This window comes from Lepidochelys olivacea, assembly GCF_965140295.1.
Source record: "Lepidochelys olivacea isolate rLepOli2 genome assembly, chromosome: 17".
Taxonomy (NCBI): domain Eukaryota; kingdom Metazoa; phylum Chordata; order Testudines; family Cheloniidae; genus Lepidochelys; species Lepidochelys olivacea.
The window spans coordinates 8,667,048-8,694,733 of record NC_140427.1 but is presented as its reverse complement, the minus strand read 5'-3'; the positions used below and the strand labels follow the sequence as shown (position 1 = coordinate 8,694,733).

Genomic DNA, 27,686 nt, shown 5'->3' with positions numbered 1-27,686 from the left:
TTATCATCATTACTGTGCTGGCAGCTAGGAGCCCCGTCATGGACCAGCCCCTCATTTTGCTAGGCACTAAAAACAGACACAGAACAAAACAACAGTGCCTGCCCCACCGAGCTTACAAACTAAGGACCTGATGTTTAGGAGGTACGAAGCCTCCAAAAGTCCAGTTGAAGTTGATGGGAGCTATGGATACCTAGCACCTCTGCAAGTCAGGCATTGTGAATTTTACCCCCTGGCATCCATCAGTTCTATGTGTCCTCCTGCCTATTCATTTTCAGATGTCACCACACTCCACGGGCTATTTACAGTCACGGTTTTCAACTTTTTTCATTTGCGGACCCCTAAAAATTATGAATGGAGATGTGGACCCCTTTGGAAATCTTAGTCTGCAGACTCCCAGGGATCTGCGGACCACAAGTTGAAAACTACTGCTCTGTGGGAACAACCACCTTTCACAGACCCCTTAGACATAGTCTGCAGACCTCCAAGGGTCTGCAGACCACAGATTGAAAACCACTGTATTACAGTATCAAACTAAGAAAATATACTCTAATTTGGTAAGGATAATTGCAACTAATAGCCAAGAAGGACCACTTGGACTGTACCATAAGCTCTCTCCCACCCCAGCCTAAATATAACAGGCCAAGATTGCATGCTACCCATTTACAAAGGAGACATATAACCTGTAAAATTAAAATGGGAGTTACCAGATGTCGGTGTTAAAAGATAAAACAGAATTTTTAAGGTTACCTGAGTATAGAAGTTTAGAGCTTGCAGAAATACTGGTTGTCAGTTGTGATGCAATTCCATTTGGCATATTGGGCACACCACCACTGACATGCCACTGAATCTCTTCTCTGACTACATGGCATTTTTTCTGTACGAAACAATTATCCACCAGTTATACTCAGGCAAGCTAGGGAGGGGGAGGTCTGTGACTAGCTAACACATTTTTAAACACCACTCATTCTACTAAAACAAGCCATAAGAGCATGAAGGCAGCAGGCAACATTATGTCTGCACCTTGCCTTCAACAGAATTTGACAACGCTTAGCTCAAATAAACCCATCTCCATAGATTTTCCTTTCTTTGTGTAATCTAGAGTCACTGTGGCCCTGTATCCCCAAACACCCTGATTACTGAAAATGGTGGTGTTGGGGGGAAGATTTTTCGCGAAGCTGATCAGACAGACAGGCTAGTTATCCAGCTGCCCTTTGCCAGTAACAGTTCTAGCACTTCCTGCCAGCCCACGCATCGCACATTAATTGACATGACATATTGACTGGCACTCTTCCGGGGAGAGAGCAAAAAGGAGTATGCACACCATTCCAGCTCAGTAATAATTACTGATTAAAAACTAGTTAAAAGGCAATGAAGACTGAAACGTACATTAACCAAACGACCCTCATCTATAGCAAGCCACAGATAGATTGGAGCGATTATGAAATCATCACTTAAAATGTCTACAAACATTAATGGCTGTTTGAGTTTCCTGAAGATTTATCGTAAAGCTGCTAAGTTCTTCAGTGTTATGGCTCTCCCCCTTCCCTCTCTGCATGAAAACATATTTGCTTGGCTTTGTTTGTGCACATTGACGTAGGCATCAAGTCCCTGGAACCATAAATACAGTGTCTATTTTTAACCTTTATAATGAAATCCTTTACTCATTGTTTTCTAACTAGAAAATGACACTGTTAGCAATATTAGTCATTTCACAGATGTAACAGGACCAGTATGCTTGCCATGCTGTTACCCATAAGTGAAATACTCATTAATGCTAAGGGTGTAATAAACTACTCCCCCCCACACACCTTCCTATAATTTAAAAGGTTTTAGTGTTTGTGTGGATATTGTCTAGTTAATTTGGGGCGATTATCTCTGCAGTCACTTTGGGGCACCTTGGTGTCTTGATTTCACACGAGCATTTAATCTTTTATTTTCCACTTATTTAAAACACAGCAGTGAATGAAATCTAAAGAGCTCTCCCATACCAAGTATGCAATCAAATTTAGTTTAAATAAACGTGTGTGTGGGGGGGGTGGAATTATAAAATAACAGAATGAAGATTTCAGTAGTTGGTCTCTGTTCATTGCTTTTCTCAATAGGGTTTACATTCAGCATTTTAGTGGGTCAGATTGCTCCCCCAGCATAACCATTAAGATATGAGATAAGGACAAGATAGGAGTTCAGAGAGCTCTAGCCAGTTTACCTGGATATAGATGGGTAATCACTAAACATTAGTCTATTTGATTAGGTCCAATATTTTGATGAGCCTTTACAGACCCAACCTCGCAAACCCTTAAAGTCCGTGTCAATGGGACTACTTACTACTCAGACTGTTTGGGAAGAACATGCCTTCTTTCTACAGAGAAAAAGTAATTTAACTTCTCTGAAACTTCCTCCTTCGGGGCTCCCATTTCTCCCCAACAGCCCAGTGGACCAACTGATTCGGTCTGCTTCTGATTTACACAAATAACCAGCAGTTCTGTAAGTGTCTTTGATCACTTGCTCTTCAAATTCCCTTAGCCCTAATCATTTCCGTTTTGCGTTTTACCAGCCAGAGCTTTTACTCTTTTCTATGGCTTCGCTTTGGTTGGATTTTCTCTTTTTGACAGACATATGTTGGACTCAAATAACCTCCAGATTCTTGCCATTTAACCACACTTTTTTTCTCCTGGTCTTTCCTGCTTCCTCTTTTGTGTAGGAGTGTAAATCTCTTCGGAGACTGTTGTGGTTTCTGAAAGTAAGCTACAACCCTGACAATAAACTTTAATTAGCTTGCACGTTTAGTGCACATAATTTTATTTAGTTGCTATATTATTTTCTTCCCTCTCTTAGTCCCTTGAAGTACATATATTTAAAAAGGTTGATCCCAGGTAATACCTTCATCCAGTTGAGCTGTAATGCTTCCTCTCCATTACAGCAATTTGTCCTTCTATGGGAGGGACCTGATCATGCGTGTGTGTACCACTGCTTGCTGCTGGATGGAATCAAAACTGCTTCCCTATGCATCATTTTGCCCTATACTGCTAATTGATAAGGGAGATTCTCCTTTTGTTCAAGTGCTAGGGGTCTGTGTTTCTCCAGGCAGTAGGATCCAGAGTCCATGCCCACTATCGCTGTCAAGTTCCAAAAGGCCATGTCATACAGCTCAGTAATAACTGCAGAACTGCAGGCAGTCAATGATGTGTTACAATTCAATCTCCTAGGACAGCTGTTCTGAACCAGGGGTACACATACCCTTGGTGGTACTCAAAGGTCTTCTGAGGATACATCAACTCATCTAGATATTTGCCTAGTTTTACAACAAGCTACTTAAAAGCCCCAGCGAAGTCAGTACAAACTACATTGTCTGTATGAAACTTATTTATTTATACTGCTCTATATACTGTACATTGAAATGTAAGCACAATGTTCAAATTCATTTATTTTATAATTATATGGCAAAAATGAGAAAGTCAGCAATTTTTCAGTACTAGTGTGCTGTGACACTTCTGTATTTTTATGTCTGATTTTGTAAGCAAGTAGTTTTTAAGTGATGTGAAACTTGGGGGTACACAAGACAAATCAGACTCTTGAAAGGGGAACAGTTGTCTGGAAAGGTAGAGAACCAGATTATGCATAGATTATAAGAGTTAGACTGTTACTGCGGAAAGAGAGAGGTAGCACTGACTAGATGGCAAGTCCAATATTAAAAATTAATAGTGATTTCTTCTGGGATAGAGTTGATTAAAAAAACGTGGAAGCCCTTAATTGCTTCCTTTACTCATCATGTAGGAAGAAGATGCTACTCAACCAGAAGTAGCATTTTGCATGTGTTGGTACATGCATGTTCTCATCTGAAAAACATTTTGTCCTGACTGACTTGAGCATCAAGAACATCCACATTCCCATTGCTCTAAACCTACTATCTCTCATTCTATATGAACAACAACTTACATGGAGATTCCCTCTGCCCCCCTTTTCTTCAAGATGCCTGCCTTGTACTGATATACGAGAGGTAGGGAATAATTTTAATGATAAACTATGGCAATTTTGCTCTTCAGAAGATAACATGTTCAGACTTAACTCAAGGTTGCCACAGTGAGAAACCAATACTAGGTTTATTTGATTCTTAAAAACTACTTGATAACCAATGTGACAATGGCACTGAAGTCTGCATCTCTATTGGAAAATAGGAAAGTGTCAAAGAGAGGCAGTTGCTGCAGTCTCTGACACCACTGTAATTTTAAAAAGATATACTGGATGGTTTGTCAAACTGGATAAACTGAGCCTGGTTTCTTTTAAAGTTAATACATCGGCCGTTGTCTCAGAAAGGCGAGGGCTACTCAGTTAAAGTCTCTAAGCTTCCATTTGGCTCAATACTCAAGGCTAATTAGGATGTCTAGCCTGGCCTTGTGATAAGTACTCCTGTAGTTTCTAGACACGTAACCCAGCTGGGGAATCCAATCAGGGCTGACCCCATGGGTTCTGAGCTCACCTATTTGGCAATGCTTCTCTTCTGACTGTACAATGAAATCTTCCCAAACTACCTGCTCCGTGGGACAGGTTTATACCTTGTAGCCAAGTGATCTTGGCAATGCCAAGGTTTGAAAGCACAAGATAGCTTTGCAGTTAGGGGGAAGAATACACCACTATAAAACAAAAACTTTGTTAATACGACGTTTTCCTCACAGCATTGCCTACTCCCTCCATGCTGGGCCAGGCAGTCAACAACTGACATGCTATGTCATTTAAACTGACATGGCTTTGGGGAGATGCAGCTTTTCATTTTATTAAAAAAAAAAAAAAAAAAAAGATGATTGGGGGGAAAAGTGAGTTTTTCAAAAATCCTTTCACTCAAAGATTAACGTTTTCTCCCCCCCCCCCCCTCCATCTTGCAAAACAGTTGCATCTTGCAGAAAGTGGGACCCTTTAAAGGCTGAATAATAGTGTTTTTCCTTGCAGGTTACTGCACTTCACTTGCAACTCCTGACAGCTTTGAAAATGGGTCCAATCAAAGTCATCATTTCATATTGATTTTTGTTTTTTCACCCTGATAGCTCTGCACTGAAGGTGTTTTCAAGTGTTACTGAAATAGAAGGCTAAATTTACCCTGCGATGCGTCTTGTTCTTTGTAAGCTGTTCTGTAGACAGTTCTTTCTCTCACTCCCTTTTTGTTTGTATTACCACAAAGCATGGACAAATTGGAATACCATCCCTCTGCGCACACACACACAGACTGGATGAAAGCAGGGATACAATGTCCCAAGCATTCGAGAAGTATGAGGCAAGAGATTCAGCCACTCCTCTTGATTAATTTACATTCATTTTAGCACATTTTATCCCCAAAAGGAACACAAAGACTTCTATAAACAGTCTTTCCCATTTCATTTACCACTCCAGAATGAAACTGAGTAAATGTTTAACAGCGCACAGCCGCACTACAGAACAGTTTAGGAAAGGAAGTGAAGAACCACCACCGTAACTAACTAAATCTACTGATGTAATTTCGGGAGGAAGAATGTAATCACCTGAACTGGAAGTTGGCCAGAACTCCTTTACTACTATTAAAAGTACCAGGGAGTCTTCAATGACACAAGTGGGGAAAAGCTTGGTTTTGTGCCTTATCTGAAAGAGGACAGCCACTGCAGCACAGACATCCTAACTTAATGCTTGGTCATTAGGCCAGGATTGAATACAGAGGAGAGCATCACCAGTACCACCTACAGAATCCTTGGAGCTCTCCCACCCCAGTGCTGACCCAGCCCTACAATGCTTAGTCTATGGGATAAGAGCAGCAGGTAGTATGGCTTCAGACAGCCTGTTTCCATGTCCAACTTTCTACACTGCCATGGACACACAGTTCAGAAGCTGCAGAGGTCAACCGAGTCTCTGCTCTTGACACACACCTGCTCTGGCCCTTAGCTGTCCCAAGTCCCAAATAATAGTCCTAACCTAGCATCATAGTGTCACAGGGCCATCCCAACTGGATTACTCTCTTGTCGGCAAGCCACAGCATCACCAGGGCTCTCTCAGTTTCCCCTCTCTGGTGACCCAATAGTTTCAATTCAGTACTACCACTCTGGGGGGCTGGTTTATTACAACATGGACATCTGTTGTGGACTATTTGGACTATTTCTCAGCCAAGTGCAAACAGTCATTAAAACTCAAGATGTCTCATCTCTCAATACCCCACATGCCACACACCAGGCCTTCAATCATGCCGGGACTCTCTCTGTGTCCTCCCCTGTCCATGTACCAGGAAAGCCAACCCAGCCCTTCCAACTGGAGTGCAACTCTGCTCTTCCAATAGGGACTTCCCCACAGCCTCTCTGCTGCTCTCCTTGCCTTCAGCCTTCTGCCAGGAAAAACTTTCTGCTGCTTTCCAGGACCTCCTCCGATCCCCCTAGTCTCCAGCAGCTCTCACCTACCCTTCCTGGCTGAACCAGCCTACTCTGACACTGGAACTCACTGGGTCTCTCCCTGATTCTATAAAGTCCAGAGGTGCTGTCCTCTCCTCTTAACCGGCCTACTTTATTTACAGGTCCCAGCCACCCCATGACACTTAGTTTAGAAGGTACTGTCACTTATCCTGGCTCTAAGGTAAGAAATGAGTGCATCAGATGCTCAATTTTAAACATAGCATTGTCTTAAAAAGATGTGAAAAGGATTTCAGTCCCTACCAAAAAGCCAAGTTCAGGTCCTCAGACTTCTGTGTTACTGTAGGAGCAGCTATCCTCACTAATGCATTCCTTACATGGCTTTAGACATTGGTGATGTTCTCGGTAAACACAGAACCCTGAACTGAGAGTCTCTGCAGGCAAGTGAAGGAGGAATGCATTTAGTTTTAACATGCATCGATTTTCAGTCTGTACATGTATTTCATTGAGAATCTGGGATCTCAGCTGTGTTTGTTAAAACTACAAAGAATTTTGTTTCACTCCCTTCTCCCATCTTGTAAAAAAAGTTTCCCCCATCCCCTGCCAGGATTTCTACCAGAAAATCGTCGCAAAAAGCAGCATGTTGTTGCTTGCTTGTTTTTAAACTGGCAACTGTAACATTTTGCTATGGAGCAGACAGACTTACATCAAGAATGCTCAGCATGCTATAAATCCAAGAAAGAATAATGTGCTTGGCTGTTCCCAACATGGGCAGGGAGTTACTAAATCAATGAAGAAATAAGCAGAAACAGCAATTTACAATTCCACCTTCTTTACACGTCAAGTCTGTGTAACATAAAACCCCAATCCTAACCGATGCTCTGTACAGACAGATCCCAGTGCTCATGCAGACCCCTACTGACTTCAACGGGGGACCAGTCATATGGAGCAGTTTGTAAGACCAAGCTCTTCAAATGCTCCATCATACCGGCTGGGATTTGCAAAGAGGCCTAAGTGAGGTGAATGCTTAACTCCCACTGAATTTCAGTAGGAGTTGAGCCCTTACATCTCTTAATCACCTTTGAGAATCCCAGCCATGTCTCTCATTTCTACCTCCAGTGCCATCCAGAAGCAGCTGGTTGGAAGAGGCTAGTGGGTATTTTTCAGTGTACCCATGTCTCCCCACTCCTCCCATGCGCATTGTGTGTTAAATGTTTACATAAATGAGTAAAATATCAAAACTTCCACCTCTGCGACAGTATTTAATTGTGGTGGGACAGTATATAAAAGGGTCAGTACAGAGAAATGGTGATCACACCTTCAGATATCAGACTGGTAATACTTTAAAGTAAGCTGTTTACATTCCCATAACATTATGCCAAATTAAAAACAGCTGTTTCTCCAGTGAGGTTTTAAAAATGATTTCCTGGGTGACAGCAATACTCTGAGGTGCAAGGCTTCACCTTTCCTCCAGAAGTCAGTCTTCTAGCCTCTGCTTTGCTTTTTTTTTTTTTTTTTTTCTAATAGATGAAAATCACCCATCCAAATCAAGACAAAAGCCGACAAAAGCCTCTTGCTCACCTTTTCCTTATCTCCCTCTGTTGGCTATGGTGCAAGTAACTGACACAGGTTTCTTAACATGGAGGAAATAGACATACTGGGTGAAATCCTGACCTTGATGATTTCAACAGAGCCAGGGTATCACACATTATTAGCATTACAGTAGTGCCTAGAGACCTCAAGCACAACGGGGCTCCTGTCTTACTAGGTGCTGTACAGATGCATAGAAAGAGTCCCTGCCACTTATCCTTTACAATCTAAATACACAAAACAGAAAAAGGATGGGAGGGGAAACAGAGGCCCAGGAGGGGTCAGCAGGGGGAACAAACTCCAGCTCTCCCAAGTCCCCGTCCAAGGCCCTAACCACTAGAACACACTGTGTCTTAATTACACTTTAGTGCCAAATTTAAGATCTGCTCCTGCAAATCCACAGATTTTTGGAGCACCTGCACAGCCCGGATCGGAACATACAGTCTCCCGTTTCCCAGTGTAGTGTCAGTGTGCACTCCACAGAGAGGCTTCATTAATCAATGTGTCATAAGCACAATCAATTTCAGCGATTCCACAGGCACTCTTGCAGTCTATTGTGTACACTGTTGGGCAGACTAAGAACTCCCTATTCTAAGAAAGCTCAGTAACTATGTGCTAAAAATCCTCCAGACATTTTTCCTAAACATCCCTCTTCAGCATAACTTAATACTCCAGGTTTGCATTTATATTTTCTACTCACCAGGTGCTAAAATATTAAATCCGCAACCTACCTGCTTTCTTGTGGATCTACGATTTTGTTCAGTTAGATGACAGGTTTCATGTTCTCTGTATATATAAAATCTCCCCACTGTATTTTCCACTGCATGCATCCAATGAAGTGAGCTGTAGCTCACGAAAGCTTACGCTCAAATAAATTTGTTAGTCTCTAAGGTGCCACAAGTACTCCTGTTCTTTTTTCAGTTAGATGGTAAGCTCTTCTGGGCAGGGGTGGTGTCTTCTACATCTAGACAGCACCTAACATTTTGGGGGCACTGATGGAATATAAACAACAGTAATACTAATAAATAGAGGAAATTATTTTGGCTTTTTCTTATCTGCAGTATGTTTGAGGACCCCCCCAATAATAAAATGTTTAGCGTTTGTATAGGGTTTCACATCTTCAATCCATTATACAAATATTTTGTTCTTCTACAGCACCTTTCATCCAAGGATCCAAAGCACTTTCTACATCTTACTTCACTGAAAACACTGTGTGAAATAAAGAGAACTCTGCTCACTTATTTTTAAACAGTGGGTCTGAGCCAAATCCCGAGATCTGAACTGTCCAAAATTTTTGTGATTTGAGCTCTCATTCTTTATCCATTTTTGCTGATGGAGAGACAGAGTTTAAGTGACTTGACCAAGGCTATTCAGCGAGTGGGTGGTAGAGCTAGGGATTAGTTTAAATGTGGGATGACAAGTTAGAGTCTAGTGGACCAAGCTGCCCCCCAGGTTTTCTGTTGTAGAAATGGTGTGTACTCTTATAACGACATATTAATATTATAAGGCCCTTAGATATGAGCATGCAACTCCTGTCGATTTCGGTGGGAATTGTTGGTGCCTACCCAAGGGCAGAACTGGACCTAAATAAAGGGAGAATGTCCTGGGCAAAGAGTAGGGGAAGACTTGAGAAAACAACAGGGGAAGGGACAGTATCTGAGAAAAAACAAAAAAGGGATTGTGGAAACCCAAGCACGTATGGTACACACAATCCTAAAACTAGCAGTTTCTTAACAGAATTGCTGTGTAAAAGTGCCTGGCTTTTAATGACTGGTTTTGTAATGCAGTCCTTCTCTCCTTCCCATCAGGATTGAACTTCTGATTCAGTTACCCTATTTTAATAGACTGCACCCGATTCCCAGTGGTCCCTGTGGGGGTTTATAACAACATCCTTGCTCCTTCACTCTGCAATCGCTGTGAAGTATAGTGTGCAGCCTGGGGCCAGGCAGTTTGAACTTGACACCATTAATTTCTTGGGGACACAAAGCTATAACACTGGCTCATGTATGTACGCTTCATATGCCGCTGGATATATAGACTGAAGCTTAAAGCAAAGACATTTTATTCCAGCAACTAAATGCACTCTCCTTCTCCTCTTCTCCTCCCAGCAATCCAGTTTGAAGAACTATTTTTAATCTCAAAACCGCCTAAGAGCACTATATCACCTGTCCCTACTGAGCACTTACTGCTTTGGGTTTTGTCTGCTTGTTCCCAACTCTGTGTAGAAATACTTCGTTACATGAGATAAAACTGTATTTTAGAAGCACTGTGTATATATGATCATCCACGTTAAGTACTCAAGGAGGGCACTCAGCCCCTTGCAAAATCAGGCACCATGTGAGGAAACTCTGGCACCCAGCGGCATCCCATGCAGCTTTGTCAGTAGGAGGACCGCGTGTATCAAGCTTGCGGCTTAATGGCAAAGTTGCCATTGAACTGAGTAGATCACAAGGACCATTCCGTAGAGACAGCAGCTGGAGCATTAGTAATTCTGTAACTGACAGCACACTTCAATATTAAGAACATGCATACCTCTGTCAGTATTGATAACCAATGACATTGTGTAAATGCAACCTCTGTGGAATACCCTGTGCTGGATTTATTGATCAGATACACTCTGGAGATTAAGCTCATTGGCTCTTTGGAGTGTCATGTGACTTTGGGCATATTAGCGCAACTAGGTCAAACAAAGTAAGGTCACCGATGTAACAGAGACACGGAGTGACAAAGTGTGACCTTTCACTGTGATACCAGCTTACAACATAGCCGTGTTTATTTCTTGCAGCTCATGGTTAAAAGCTTGTCCTGCACATCCTTCTGTGCATTACAGTTTGTATCAATCAAAATAAAACTAGGCCCCCAAATGCAGCCAATACTAAAATGATGAAGGTATTCCACTTAGAGCCTTCAAACATGACGCTTAACAATGCTCTGCCATTAGCAATCAGCGTATCAGCCCGGCATTCTGGCCTGTTTCATAGAAAATCAAGAGGCAAAATAATTGAGTCAATAGTGATACAAAGGGATTGCTCCTTCAGCCCTATTCTTTGGCTAACAAGCCTTCAGCAGGGCTGAAAATTCAAAAGCTCAGGGAATCAAAAAAGAATTGATTTGATTCAGAGCTTCAGTCTAGGCTGTATTTAACACATCATTTTTGCTTGCTCTGCCATACAATAGAAGCTGTTTGAGAAAAGAAGGACTGCGGGGGGAGGGGGGGTGAATAAAAGAGAACACTAAGCAAGAATCACAAGGGCAGGAAAATTCACTCACCCTTCAAACTTCATAGCTGGAATACACTGCACACATTAAGCCCGTTTCAGTAGGTAACAGTTCATGAATACGCACAAGTGGCACCTTCTAACACCTCTTTGTTCAGATGGTCTAGATCAGTACAAAGAGTGATAGACACAAACCAGGAAGTTCCGATCTCTATCTGAATTTACCCCAGTTTGAGGGGGGTCTGGATCAGATACTCTGATTTCAATCCACCCAACTGAAGTGGGCTTGAAGAGCTCACAGCCCAGACTTGGATGTAGTCCCATCTCTAGCTTGGAGAGAACTGCGGGAGTCCCACTGGGCAGGATTCATATGAATGTTTCTTCATGTTTGATCCACCTGGGTTCACATTCCCCTGTCCTTGGAGTTTCTATTTCAGGTTTGGGTGAAACTCAGGTGGTAACTCAGAGTTTCAGCAGGTTTGGCATCAACCACCTAAGCCTCTTCAGATTTTTTATGCAAAACTCATGAACTGGTCCCAGGTCTGCATGAAATTGGCCCAGAGGATCTCTAAAATCACCTTTCAGTGGAAGCTGGTCCAACTTTGGAGTTTGCAGCATAATCACTGGACATTATAGTTTTATTCCCAGTTTGTAAGCTTTATTTTCACCCTTGGCACAAATGCTACATGAGGATAATACGGTCTCCAAAACTCAGACACAGCTCAGATGAATAAAGGATGCTATTCAGTCCTAGGTTAGAATTTTCTGACTGAGCTATGCTTAAAGGCATATTCTACACGTGGAACTGTCATTGTCTCATCAAGGGTCGGTCCTGGGGCCGGTTTTGTTCAATATCTTCATAAATAATCTGGAGGATGGTGTGGATTGCACTCTCAGCAAATTTGCGGATGATACTAAACTGGGAGAAGTGGTAGATACGCTGGAGGGGAGGGATAGGATACAGAAGGACCTAGACAAATTGGAGGATTGGGCCAAAAGAAATCTGATGAGGTTCAACAAGGATAAGTGCAGGGCCCTGCACTTAGGACGGAAGAACCCAATGCACAGCTACAGACTAGGGACCGAATGGCTAGGCAGCAGTTCTGCGGAAAAGGACCTAGGGGTGACAGTGGACGAGAAGCTGGATATGAGTCAGCAGTGTGCCCTTGTTGCCAAGAAGGCCAATGGCATTTTGGGATGTATAAGTAGGGGCATAGCGAGCAGATCGAGGGACGTGATCGTTCCCCTCTATTCGACATTGGTGAGGCCTCATCTGGAGTACTGTGTCCAGTTTTGGGCCCCACACTTCAAGAAGGATGTGGATAAATTGGAGAGAGTCCAGCGAAGGGCAACAAAAATGATTAGGGGACTGGAACACATGAGTTATGAGGAGAGGCTGAGGGAGCTGGGATTGTTTAGCCTGCAGAAGAGAAGAATGAGGGGGGATTTGATAGCTGCTTTCAACTACCTGAAAGGGGGTTCCAAAGAGGATGGCTCTAGACTGTTCTCAATGGTAGCAGATGACAGAATGAGGAGTAATGGTCTCAAGTTGCAGTGGGGGAGGTTTAGATTGGATATTAGGAAAAACTTTTTCACTAAGAGGGTGGTGAAACACTGGAATGCGTTACCTAGGGAGGTGGTAGAATCTCCTTCCTTAGAGGTTTTTAAGGTCAGGCTTGACAAAGCCCTGGCTGGGATGATTTAACTGGGAATTGGTCCTGCTTCGAGCAGGGGGTTGGACTAGATGACCTTCTGGGGTCCCTTCCAACCCTGATATTCTATGATTCTATGATTTGCAGCTGTGGGAACTCTATGCAGGGTAACAAGTACAACTTGTCTCTTACTGTTGTTGTATTTCCTTTGTTTTCCTGCCATAGACTAGCAGCTTGGTGGGTTTCAGTCTGAGGTTAGGCTGTTGTCCCAGTTGACTCTGCATTGACATGGATTTTTTTGGCATCATCCTGACACTGCAGCATCATCCCCAAAGACTGACAAGGTTTCATTCATCTTGTTTCCAGAAGTGACAGCATTAGGTTCTCAGATGCTGTTAACATCTCCTCAGGTTTGCTTTCTGGTCCCATGGAGAATTCTGTAACCATGCTAGGTCTCATTAAGTCAGTGGGTAAAATCAGACTATCAAGAAGAAAGATAAGTAACCAGTGACACAGACCAGGTCTGCTGTTTTGTGTTCTCTCTCTGCTTCACTGGAACCATTGATGATTACTATCCATCAGGATCAAGGACGGTCAGTGTGGTTTAAGGGCACACAAAGCTCCGTGCAGTGCAGATGACATTTTACCACTCCTGAGAAATCAGATAACTTTACTTCAGTTGGGACAAACATGGGATACTTCTGCCCAAAAGGGGAAATAGGATTTCTGTTTCAGAATGGTACTAGTATCCCTCTAATTCAGGCCCAAACATAATCACAGATCACTTCCCTATGTTAATAAAATGGCAACAAACAAAAATCTCAACCAACCTGGGGAAGCTTCAGTCCTGTGGTAGGGTTTAGCTCAGGTGATTAAAATGTGGTGTTATAGCTACCTGAATAATCCCTTTAGTACAATACTAGTGATCATACCCTAATTCCCTTTCCAAACAACTGGATAGCCTAATTAGAGAGGTTTTAATTAAGGACAATTAAAAAGCCATGGCAGGCTTCATTTAATAAATTGCAGAGAAAATGCAGTCATGTACCTGGACCCACTAATAAATGAATGTGTGCAACTACCAGGCAAGGAGCACTAGTGAAAAAATAGCAGGAACATCCTGGAAATGCTGCAAACCTGTCTGTCCCTCTCAGTTACCAGCTCCTTCCCTCCCCACAAGATCCTCAGCTGAACCCACTTCCCAGCTATCAGAACGCCCAGACGATATCCTGGCCATTTGAAAACACCTAAAGAGCATAGTGTCTTTTGAAGTCTAGTCCCCCTGCAAGATTCCATTTCTAATGATACTTTGCACTTCTACAGTGCATTTCAACTGTGGATGTTCAATGGCTTTACAAATAGCTATTAGTGATAAGCCTTAGGAGACATCTTTGGGGTAGATAAAGCAGTACTACCATGCCTACTTTACAGATGGGAAATAGAGGCAGAAGGATTAAGTGATTTGGCCACAGCATCACAGAGAAACAGTGGCAGAGCCATAAATAGACGCCGAGTGTCCTTATTTCCAGTTTACTGCTCTGTTCATTAGACCCTACATTATTTTTAAACCATTTCTTGCCTAAAAAAGAAAATAATACAAACAGTATAGGTGTTTCTTTTAGCTCTAAAGTCCTCCAATGCAGGGAAAGGTGTTTTTTCTTCTTAAAAAAAATTTACCTGTGCTTATAACCCGAACAACAGTTTGAAAGTCCAATGTACTATAAGGCGGCTGCCCAATGCAACTTAAAATGGCAGAGAGAATAAAACCTAGAAGTCAAGCTGTCAAGCGGGAATTCCAATTCCAATTCAACTGCACTAAGGCTACTATAACATCTTTACTAAAGCTGGCTAGAAAATTAGTTATTTTCGCGCACACAATTTTGATGAAAATGAAAATGTGTATGTTGAAAATGAACTATTTTCACAAAACTCCATATTGTGACCAAAAAAATTAGTCCCAAAAAATCCTTTGACCAGCTTTAATCTTTGCTCATCATCTTGGGTTGTATGGGATCCGTGTGTAAACAACCGCGTATTTCAAAATGTGTCACTTTTCTTCCTATTCGCTAATGTCAATAGGAACAACAACAAAAACTAAATACCGGTATATGCACATGTGCATACATATTTTACAAACAATAAAACTTTCTCTCTAAAGAAGGTTTTAAAGCATTACCACGGACGCAAGTAAATTCAAAAGGTCCTGGCTTAACTCCCTAGTGCAACATTGTTTAAAATTTCTGAGACTGACTTTGGAATACAAACCCCAGCCACAGAAACGTGAAATCTGTTTAGACTATTTTAAGTGCACTATTCTGTACATTCCATAGCACGTAATGACCCTTACATTATCACTAAAAAAGGGGGACTGCAACTTTAAGGCTATTATACTCTTAATGAAGTCCATATGCTCTCTGCTGACACAGAGGGGACATTTAAATCCACCACTGAGGCAGCTGATTTGATGTGTTGACGAGCAAGTCATGTTGCTATAATAAGAAGTGTTTATTTGAATAATAAGGTCAGGGAGTTAAGTAGTTGGTATTCCACTCCTATGAAGCAGTTTGCACAGTGTCACTAATAATTAAAGGGGGTTTTGACTAATCTAGTTGCTCTTCCTAAATATACTCCACTCTGTTCAAGGAACTCATCAAAGCAGCAAAGTGATCTTCGAGGTTATTAATCTCCTTTGCTCCACAGCTGGAGCAAATTTATTTGCTTGAATTAGCATGTAATAAACTTATAATAAAGCTGCCACATCCCTCACTTCAGAGATATAGTCTGTGTAATGGGTAGTTAAACCTAGGTAATGTAGCAATAGTCTTTAGGCTTGGAAATCATAGCAAAAATTATGTAGTGCTGTGTTATCTCTAGTAGTTGGGCTGCAATGTGACTTCTTCCAAGTCTTGGCAATTTTACAAAGCCTGCTGAAGATCATTCAAAGGAAAGGAGCTATCGTGGTGGAAATTACTGACGATGCAGCAGTACTCCTGCCAGGAGCACAGCACTCTACTAGGCATACATTGTTCACTGCTGCCCAAATACTTATCGCCTGGTAACCAACATGCCTTCTCATAGCTGTGGCCTGAAGGCAGGATAGTAAGATCTAGTTAGAGGTAGTCCTCAACCAAAACCACGTGTCCAAAGCACGCCTTGAAGTTTGAGGAAGTTCAGATCCAGTTCAGAGCCACAGAAGGCTGATCAGCCTCAAGATCTCATACTGATGCCAGCTCAAGGAGAGCCTTATGGAAGAGGTCTTTGTTTTTGGAGCATGGTGGCATTACATTCATGCATATGATTCATCTCTGTGTACACATAAGGCCACAGATTGTTATGAAAGGTTCTAGCTCAGATTCCAGTGGGAAAGATGAATGAAGATCATCAGATTTGAAAGGCATAATCCTCAAATAGGGGGAAAACAACAGGACTGGAATAAAGGACTGATGAGTTTAATGGATACAAAGTCTTCCGCGACTCTTCAGAATTCAGAAGTGTGCCAACACCTAACCGTGACAGAAGGTAGGAGGAAACGAAACAGGCCTTCCTCCTGCATGTTCTTGCACAGCCATTGCATTCCAGTGAAATTATGAGTGGAGGCTGTTCATAAGAGCGAGAAAAGTTAACAAGCCTCAGGCACAGCCCTATGCAGTGAGCAAGTCTCAAGTCCCCTGTGCAGCCACTCGTGGGTTCATAAGTGTACAAGATTAAAAAGGTATGGGTCATCAGTGAAGAAAGGGCATCTACTCTTCAGCCTCACTCTAGCTAGGAGGGAGGAGTAATCTGAGACCGTCAAGCAGCATTCTTACTAATGCAGAAGCAGGTTGACTTCTTTAATGCTCACCTTACATCTATGTATAGATAAATATTCCTTGCCTGCAACGTGCAGGATCAAGTCCCAAAAGGTACAGTCAGAGCTAATTTACAGCAGTGGCAAAGATCCTAATATATCAGATGCAGGACAGGATAGGCTTTAGTCCTCCTACGCCTACCACGGTAATGCAGCATTTCTGAAAGCCAATCATTTAGCAAGCCATAATACAAAGTTGAACTGGGTTGGAGGGGAACCAGGGAATCAAGATAGGATGGAGGCAAAACTGGCTGAAAGGAGGACAGAGAGTTGGGGCAGACTGGAAAGACATATTCAATTGTGAATAATTTCTCTTTCCTTACCCCCTTCCCCGCCCCACCAGAGCTTTTCTATATTATATAAGGCCATGGGCATTAGCCAGACGTGTCAGACAAGGTATTAAGGAGGTGTCAGTGGTGAAATAGCAGGGATTACAGTAAAGTCTAAATAAGGTGTAAAATAAAACCAAAAGGTGATAAAGTCATTGATAAGAAAAGCTGGAGAAAAATAAGAGTGCAATTATTTTTCATCTCAGTTGTTCAGTCTCACAGCACATTATTTGTAGCTTTCCAAGACTTAGGTAGGATTTCCCTCCCCCCCTCCTTTTTTTTGTACATCATATTCCCCTCTTCGTAATGTTATGGCTCACAGGTGTTTTTACAATAAAAGAACAGCAAGAACCCTCTTCACAAAAATAATCACTGTCATTCCCAAGTTGGCTGTGTTACGTTCTGTTCTCCCACTGAGTTTTCACATTGAGAGAGAGTCATACTGTGCATGGTATGTATGCATTTTGTCAGCTAAATATTAAATGGCTGACACAGTCCAGCCTACAGGGATTCCCCATTGTTCTGAAGCACTATGGGGAAATTCAGATCTGGAAGCCTTGAGCCTGTCTCCAGTTTATTGTGACATTCCAGACTGATCAGCCTTATAGAGTGACACAGGATCCTAGCAAGTAGCTGGGGAGGAGGAAAACCAAACGTGAGCCAAGCAGATGCACCTAGTGGTGTGGTCTGATCATCATAAAGCTCCACTAGGACAAACACAAGAACCATCATGTAGATAGTAGGCAAGGAGCAGTGGCAGGCCACCTGATGTTGTGAGAACTCCTATATAAGCCTTACCAGAAAAAATTAATAGGGGAAAGACCCAAGCCTACAAAGACAACACACAGAGCTGGATTAAGTATGGCCATTTTGGTTCTCAGTGATTTGTGAAAACCCTTTTTGGGGAGATTGATCCATCTGGGTTTCCTTGCCAGAGTTTTTATGATTAATTCAAACAACAATCAAAATCAAAAGTAGCAGCCAAATTTTGCCCAGTTTCAGGGAATACACATGTGAAACCACCACATTCACCTCCCTAACACACTAGACCTCAGGCTCCCCCAATCATGCCTGAGTTTCATATGAGACAAAACAGGCAGGTTTCACTGGCTTTCAGATTTACAAAAAGCTTTGCACAATTCTAGTCGAGAGGCAACAGCAGGGCACTCAACAGGGGGCAAGCTACAGTACCCATCAAACCGCATTAAACCGGTGTTATGGTACTCCTACATGCAGTCCTTCTGAATGGTAATTTAGAATATTTCTAGGGTTCTTCCATTGCCTTCTCCTAATTGAAATTCTCCATTCATACCTTTTGAAATAATTAAGAGCCAGAATACCGTCCAGTGAAACAATACTTGTACAAGATTCGTATAATACAAATAATAGTCTAATCTGTGCCCCTCTGGGGTGTTGCTGTTCATGGTGAAATTTCCCAGTCCCTAGTTGTTTGGTAATGTGCCAAGTGTACCACTAGCCTGAAGGCAAGCACTCTAGATGCTCCAAATTCGAGAGGGGTCAATAGTAAAACAGAGGAAAAACATCTAACTGAAGGTTGCCAGGATGAGGCTCCGCATTTTCCAGAGAGGTGTAGGAGCCAGACACGCACTTTTAACATCTAAACAGCCCTACAAGCGAGAGGACACATACATGGTTGGCTCAACTTACTAGTGCGCTGCACCCCCCGCTAAGGATCTAAATCCAGGGGTGATGCTGCATCCACAAGTGCAACCCTGCAACGAAATGTAATGTTTTCTTTTTATTTCAGTAGAAAAAACTGTCCTAAAGAAATATATGCTGAGGACCAAAAACTATACACAGTTACTACTTATGTATGTGAAATTATTTTATTTTAGTGTCAGATTCACAGCCCTGTGGTCTGAAATCCTCTGTTCACCCCACAGTCAGTTGCAATGGCACTGTCTGTCCAAGTTGTCTCCATGTTACGGAAGAAGGATGGAGGGGTTTTTTGTGGTTAAGACGCCAAAATGGGACTTAGGAAATCTGCCTCAGCCTGACACACATTGGCCAGCTCACTTAATCACTCTGTGGCTCAGTTCCTTGTCTACACATTGGAGACAAAGGTTGTGGGAAAGGGGAGTAGTTTTATCTCCCATCTAGTTAGTCTGCTCTGGAGAGCTTGTAGGCTATCTCTTGCTATATAGAAATGTAGGGCTGGAAGGGAACTTGACAGGTCATCAAGTCCAGCCCCCTGCGCTGAGGCAGGACCAAGTAAACCTAAACTATCCCTGACAGGTGTTTGCCTAACTTGTTCTTAAAAACCTCCAGTCATCTGAATTCCACAACCTCCCACCTATTCCAGAGCTTAACTACCCTTATAATTAGAAAGCTTTTCCTAATATCTAACTTAAATCTTCCTTGGTGAAGATTAAGTCCATTACTTCTTATTCTATCTTCAGCGCACATGGAGAACACTTGATCACCACCCTCTTTCGAACAGCCCTTAACATATTTGATGACTGTTATAAGTCTTCTTTTCTCAAGATTAAACATGCCCAGTTTTTTTTAAAACCTTTTCTCACAGGTCAGGTTTTCTAAACCTTTTATCATTTTTGTTGCTCTCCTCTGGACTCTCTCCCATTTGTCCAGATCTTCCCTAAATTGTGGTGGCCAGAATTGTACACAGAATTCCAGCTGAGACTTCACCTGTGCTGAGCAGAGCGGGACAATTACTTGCTTTGTCTGACTCCTGTTAATACTCCCCAGAATGTTATTAGCCTTTTTGCAACTGCATCGCAGTTTTGACTCATATTCAATTCATGATCCGCTATAACCTCCAGATCCTTTTAAGCAGTACAATCACTTCGCCCATTATTCCCCATTTTGTAGTTGTGCATTTGATTTCTCCTTCCTAAGTGAAGTACTTTGCACTTATCTTTATTGAATTTCATCTTCTTGATCTCAGACCAATTCTCTAATTTGTCAAGGTCATTTTGAATTCTAATCTTGTTCTCCAGAGAGCTTACAAACCCTCTGAGCTTGGTGTCATCAGCAAATTTTAAGATCATACTCTCCACTCCATTATCCAACTCATTAATGAAAATACTCAATAGTACTAGACCCAGGACTGACCCCACAGGACCTCACTAGATACAATTCTCCCAGTTTGACAATAAACCATTGATAATTACTCTGAATACGGTCTTTCAACCAGTTGTGAACCCACCTTATCATAAATTCATCAAGACCAAGTTTCCCTAGTTTGCTTATGAGAATGTCAAGTGGACTGTATCAAAAGGTATGGTTTTGTACAGTGCCTACCACAATGGAGACTTGATCTCTGTTGGAGTCTCTTGGCTCTACAATAATAGAACTAACTACAAATTATCAACTCTGACCTGGAATGGCCACCTGTTGTTAAGAGGGTTAAGTCAAGTCTTCATGCCCATTCAATCTTTGGTCAAACTGTTGGGAATATCAACAAAGGATTCCAATTAATGCCCATAATGGCATGTTTCATTGCACAGACCAAGACTACCGAATCCATGTCACATAGGCCAAACAACCATCAAGACAAAGAAATTCACACTCATTACAGATCTGGGCTGGATTCAAAACGATGACCTAGAAGTGAAAAGCACACCAACCACCCCCTGAACCATCCAGCCTGCCTACATGGTTTATTTAGTTTGATTCAAGTATATATTGATACAGGACACAAGTATTCAGACTAACAAATCCAGTGTTAGGTGACATTAGTGCACACTAATAGAGGTGCGAAAATGTATCCTGTACTAGCTTCCACCTCCCATAATAACCCTGCCTACTCAAACTGTCTCCTTCAGCAGCTTCCAGAGAACTAGCCTATAACCTTTTCTTTTATAACCTCCTCCACCTCCTAAAGCATGTAAACCTCTGATAAGGACTAACCCTCCCCCAACCCCCTATGCTACATTGTCCTATCTGCCTGTCCCCAATCCCTGCCTACAGCGCACAACATCAATATTGAACTTTGAGCCAATATGGATGGTACATAGTAGTATGTCTTCCTGTTAAGAGGGGACAGATCAGACGAGAACCCAGACCAAGCCTTTATGCAATCTGATAGAGGAAACTCTGTACATCCACATAGTAAGAGACAGGCTCTGCCCTGGAGAGCTTGCAAGCTAAATAGACAAGCCAGACAAAGGGTGGGAAGAGAAACAGAGGCCCAGAAAAGGGACACAGCAGACCAGTAGTAGAATCAGGATTAGAATCCCGGTGTTTCATGTCCTGGAGTAAAATTTTCAATAGTGCCTGAGTGACTTAGGAGCCTACGTTCAACTGATTTTCAGTTACATTCAGGACTTACACTCCGAAGTCACTTAGACACTTTTGAAAATTTTACTTCCAATCTAGTGCCCTAGCCACTGGCCTATGCCACCTCTCCAAATCTAGTTAACTTACTTGCATTCATTTTCATTTTCCATCTTTCCCAAAGCACTGAAATACCAGCGACCTGGGAGGTACTGAAAACCTCACAAGAAAGCCTCTTTTCATGAGACTTCCAGCTGAATTTTGCAGACCCAAATGGTGAAAACAAAGGTCTGCACTCAGGATCATGCTGTGCCACAAGAACATTCAGCACTTTACAAAATAAGAGCAGCTTCTTCGTTCAGAGTGTTTTACCATCTGAATTAGATACAACACACAGCAGAGTATGACAACAGACAACACTGGGAGGAGGGCGGAGAACACAAGAAATGAAGATCACGTAATCTGTTTGGTTGCATAAGGTTGTTAGTCCCAGTTGTTTTCCTTTGTTATATGAATAAAATCAGGTATGAGAGCAGAAGTAGATGGCAATGGAGTGTGATTAATGGTGAAAGAGTAACGAAGAGGGAATTTTTAAAAGGGATTTGGAGGAGAGTGAAGACATCTGGGCCACTAGATTAATAAATACCACCTATCATCAGTGTAGTATCTGAGCAGCTCACCAACATTAATATATTTATCCTCACAACACCTTGGTATCCATAGGCAGGAAGTTTGATCCCCATTTTTACAGATAGGGAACTAAGGCACTAGGTATACTAAGTGACGTACCCAAGGTCACACAGGAAGTTTGTGCCGAGCTGGAAATCGAGCCCAGGTCTCTCAAGCACTATGCAAGTGCCCTATGTGCTAGACCATTTCTATTTTTTAGGGAGGAGGAGGAGGAGGAAGTGAGTTGGCATTGTGATAGCCCCAATCAGGGATCAGAGTCCTACCATGTGAGGCGTACAAACCAGTAACAAAAAGGCAGCGCCGGCCCCAAAAAGAGCATACAACCCAACTAAGGGTTTACAATAAAGATTTGGCTTTACAGCCTTCCTGCCTATGTATGTGCAATTTGATTTACTGGTAAGAGAAGCAGACAGAACTCCATGGTTCTTTTCTCAGATTTGCTGTGTGACCTTGAACAAGTCACTTCACCTTTGTACCTCAGCTCCTCCATCTGTACAATAAGAATGATTCACCTGCTCCCTCTTCCCCCTCAGTCAGGCATTCAGAGATCCTGGGATGAAAGCCACCATATAACTGCCGAGTAACATTAGCCAAACAAATTCCTGAACCTTTCACTGTTTGCCCATCACTGCTTCAGACCCCTTATGGCCTGTTGTATCAAGGTCTTTCTTCTTGGTTTGACTGAAGCTCATGGATCATTGACCTGATAGAGAAGTTTCGCAGACCGGAACATCAACCCAACAGCTCCTAAATGAAATGATTCAATTTTTTTTTGGCGCAATCCAAAATAGCAAAGCCAATTAATCCATGTTATCCACTAATCAGCCACAGCATTTCTCTCTTCTTTATTTTTAAAAATCCATTTTTAATTAAGTGAGCCTCACATCAAAATTCTAAAGACTACGGGTAGCATGGCCAAGATTTTCCACAGTGGCTAGAGATTTTTGGGTGCCTCAGATTTTGGGGGCTTGACTGGAGACACTTTAAAGGAACCTGATTTTCATACAGTGCATGCTCAGCACTTTTTGAAAATCCATTCCCTTTTCAAGTGTCAGGAGCTGAGCCTTCAAAAATGGAAGCCCCCCAAATCACTAATCCCTTTTGAACGTCTAGTCTTGTGTCTAAATGAGTCAGGAGAGCAGGGGCCAAGCCTAGCTCTAACACTGGCTCACTGATCAAGTCACTTGGCCTCCCTGTGCCTCATTTTCTCCATCTAAAAAAACAGGGATAATATTCTACATCTATAAAACCCACTCAAACCTACTACAGGAGTGTTGAGAGACTGCTTATAAAACACATCAAAGCTCTTTAGTTTAAAGAGGTGCTACAGAAGTACAATGTATTATATTTTAACAACTTGCTACGTCGTATTTATTCAATTTTAAAATTTTCTTATAAACTGTTGGCAAAAAATCCCAGAAACCTGAAAACGTACACAGGGATCTCTCTATCAATTGGTGCGTAATGTAAATAAAAACATATAATATGGATACCACCATGAACCCAGATAGTGGTAGGTAGGATGATTTAGTTGGGCATTGGTCCTGCTTTGAGCAGGGCGTTGGACTAGATGATCTCCTGAGGTCCCTTGCAACCCTGATATTCTATGATTCTACGTTATCTATGGATCTGACAGAACACTGTTTTGATCAGAATTTCTTGGGTTTCACAGTCCTTTGACCATCACATGACATCCATTGTTACGCTGTGGAGAATCATCTATTGCCATCCCCAGAGTGAAGCCCTTGCCTTCCATAGCTACAGCGCTATATTATCTGGGCTATGAAAAACACAGATATTTTAAGATGAGAGTGGCAGCAAGGGTCAGTTTCAACTTGGCTATCAAACTGAACTGTCAAGACAAGAGGACTCACCTCCATCCTGCAAGAATACATCAATCATTCTGACAACCCTTAATCAGACAAAAGGAGCTTTCTTGGAGGTTCGGCAGAGATTAAGAAGGTGGAGGATACAGTATTATTGCCTAAAAAATCCAAACAAATGATTTAGGATGGGAAGTCTTAAATGAACAAAGACGACCTTTAGCCCTAATCACATTCAAAAGTGGGGCATAAGCTTAATTTCTGAAAGCCTTACTCTCACACTTGTCAGCTGTTCCCTTATGTTGAACACTCCCCCTCCCTTTAAGGCTTTGAGGAGTCCCCTGCCCTCCCCTGGGAGAAGGGAGACATGCTGTATATTTTTAGAACTATAATCAGAGCTACATTCCAATGTGAACTGTGACGTTCACAGTGCAGCTTTTCCAAGTGGAGGGAGACAGCACAACTATCCACCAGCTTCACAGAATCCTCCAGGCTGCTCCCAAGCCTACATCACTAGCAGGCAGATTGCACTGAATGGAAGAGGTTTGCCAACTCACGTGGCAGGGAACAGATAATAGGATTTTCTGTGATGGGATCAGTAATGATTTCTCTTTGCTTATTAAGAAACCTGAATGTCAGAACAGAGCACATACAAATGTGGTGACATCTTCCCATTTGCCGTCTAAGGTTATTTTTAGGAATCAGTCTAAATATGGAAACACAAAAATCCTTTGTTTCCTGAGGCTGCTAGTACAGATAGACATTTTGTAAAAAATCAGGGTGCCAATGAAAGGCCAAAGGGGAGGACTCTGTATTGGAAATCGTCCTGCCCTATGGCAAGATGAAAGTATTTCCTGTGTGATGATCTACAGAAATATGAAAATAAGCTTTTCTGAGACAGAGCAGCAAACCAATATAGAAAGGCTCGGGAAGAAATAATGGATCCTAGCACTAACACTGTGAAATGCACCCTTTGAGTGTACATGTTTAGCTTCCTTAGATCTAAGATTGGACAAAGACCTCTATCTTTCTTTGGAATTAGAAAACAGCAAGAACAGAATGCTTGATTTCCTCAGATTTATTGGAACCACCTCTATAGTATCTTCTGCTAGCAGAGCATTGATCTCTATTTTTAACTGCACCTTGTGAAAGGGGTCCCTCAAAAGGAGGGAGGGGGAGGTTATCAAACTAGATGGTATAACATTTTTTACAATATCCAACACCCATCTGTCCATGGTGATCTTTAGCCACTCATAACATTGGCTTAAATGTTCCCCAAATGTAACGGGAACAGAATTCAAGATTGATTTGCTTGCTCTCGAACACTAAATCAAACCTACAGTCTAACTGTAGGCAAAGAAGTGGTTCTAAGCAAATTCTTTTGCTTCATTTTGGGCTTAAATGGCCATCTCTTGTATGACTGAGAAGCAAAAGATTGTTTGCTGAAGTTGCTATTGGCAGTGATGTCTTTCTTTGTTAAAATAAGACAACAAGAATGAATGGGGAAGAATAAGGGGGATAATACTGTCTTTGGTATCTTAAAAATGGTGTAGACAATCTCCTTTTGAAAGGCTGCAAAAGACCCAGAGATCTATCCGTAGAGCTCATTCCTTTCATTTTTTCCAATAAATCATCAGTTCTTGAACTAAATAAACCATAACCTTCAAAGGGAAGATCTTCAACTTTAGACTTCATCTCCTGTGGAAGAGTAGAAAAATGCAGCCAGGCATGTCTTCTGAGAGTTACTGATGTAGCCCCTGACCTTGAAGTAGTATCTGAGATCTCAAAAGACACTGATAATGCTTGCTTCAGATTTTGACCCTCCTTAATGAGAGCATTAGTGAGTCTTGAGTGTCCTTCAGATAGGTTTTTGGTCAACAAAGATTTAGTCCCACAGGTGGAACTGATATCTAGCCATGACTGCTAGATAATTAGCAGTTTCAGAGTAGCAGCCCTGTTAGTCTGCATCCGTAAAAAGAAAAGGAGTACTTGTGGCACCTTAGAAACTAACAAATTTATTAGAGCATAAGCTTTCGTGAGCTACAGCTCACTTCATCGGATGCATACAGTGGAAAATATAGTGGGGAGATTTTATATACACCGAGAACATGAAACAATGGGTGTTACCATACACACTGTAACAAGAGTGATCAGGAAAGGTGAGCTATTATCAGCAGGAGAGCGGGGGGGGGGGAAAGGGGGAGACTGCTATACTTACCTACATGCCTCCAGCTTTCATCCAGACCACACCACACAATCCATTGTCTACAGCCAAGCTCTACAATACAACCGCATTTGCTCCAACCCCTCAGACAGATAAACACCTACAAGATCTCTATCAAGCGTTCTTACAACTACAATACCCACCTGCTGAAGTGAAGAAACAGATTGATAGAGCCAGAAGGGTACCCAGAAGTTACCTACTACAGGACAGGCCCAACAAAGAAAATAACAGAACGCCATTAGCCATCACCTTCAGCCCTCAACTAAAACCTCTCCAATGCATCATCAAGGATCTACAACCTATCCTGAAGGATGAGCCATCACTCTCACAGATCTTGGGAGACAGGCCAGTCCTTGCTTACAGACAGCCCTCCAACCTGAAGCAAATACTCACCAGCAACCACACACCATACAACAGAACCACTAACCCAGAAACCTATCCTTGCAACAAAGCACGTTGCCAACTGTGTCCACATATCTATTCAGGGGACACCATCACAGGGCCTAATCATGTCAGCCACACTATCAGAGGCTCGTTCACCTGCACATCTACCAATGTGATATATGCAATCATGTGCCAGCAATGCCCCTCTGCCATGTACATTGGCCAAACTGGACAGTCTCTACGTTGTTCAAAGTCAGCCATAAAAATGTTGGCATACTGTGGGGCCATGCGGGTACCCATAGCAGTGCAGCTGATTAGAAGGTATACATTGTCCCCAAATGTGAAATAGTTATGGATGAGGACAAAGTCTCAAAGTTCAGTCACCAGGTTTGCTGTGACATTGTCGAGGATACTGTTCCTGATGGCTTATAGTCCATCTTTGTGTGGAATGTTGGTGTAGAGGGCTTCTACATCCATAGTGGCTAGGATGGTGGCAATTCTTCAACGAAAAAACTTCAAAAACAGACTCCAACGAGAGACTGCTGAATTGGAATGAATTTGCAAACTGGATACAATTAACTTAGGCTTGAATAAAGACTGGGAGTGGATGTGTCATTACACAAAGTAAAACTATTTCCCCTTGTTTATTTCCCCTCCTACTGTTCTTGTAAACTGTGGGAAATGGCCCACCTTGATTATCACTACAAAAGGTTCCCCCTGCTCTCCTGCTGGTAATAGCTCACCTTTCCTGATCACTCTTGTTACAGTCTGTATGGTAACACCCATTGTTTCATGTTCTCGGTGTATATAAAATCTCCCCACTATATTTTCCACTGTATGCATCCGATGAAGTGAGCTGTAGCTCACAAAAGCTTATGCTCTAATAAATTTGTTAGTCTCTAAGGTGCCACAAGAACTCCTTTTCTTTTTATAGATCATTAGTTAGTCTCATGTTTAGGGAAGCAGAAGAGAACAGTTTTCTTCCCAAAAGAGTCTAGTTTTCTCCCATCTCTATTAGTGGGAGTAGACCGTATACCTCCTGATCTTTGAACTGTTGCAGTTACTACTATAGAGTTAGGCAGAGGAGAAAGAAAACCCCTCGTATGGAATATGGTAAAGCTCATCAGCCCTGTTTACTAGTGGAGGACAAGGAGTATTCTATATTAATTTTGAGGGTTGCCATAGCCCTTCCAAATGGGGCAGAGAAACTTTACTTGTAGAAGTGTTTCCCAGTATATCAAAAACAGGATATGCAGTTTCTTCTCACTAAACAGACAGTAATTTTAATGTCAAAACCATTCCGTTGACAAATT

The 27,686-nt window shown here is 42.1% G+C and overlaps 1 protein-coding gene across 7 annotated transcripts in view; it reads right to left on the bottom strand.

Moving 5' to 3' along the window:
* Nucleotides 1–27,686, bottom strand: part of LOC311532632 (uncharacterized protein) — a 139,055-nt gene that overhangs the window by 48,409 nt on the left and 62,960 nt on the right. Inside the window, exon 1 of one of the 7 annotated variants that reach the window (XM_084651264.1) lies at nt 748–845. The exons of the other annotated variants lie outside the window; for them this stretch is intronic. Coding sequence (XP_084507390.1) covers nt 748–814 — 67 coding nt within the window. The 5' untranslated portion in view covers nt 815–845. Of the gene's footprint in view, nt 1–747; nt 846–27,686 lie in introns of those variants that run through there. 7 annotated transcript variants of the gene reach the window in all.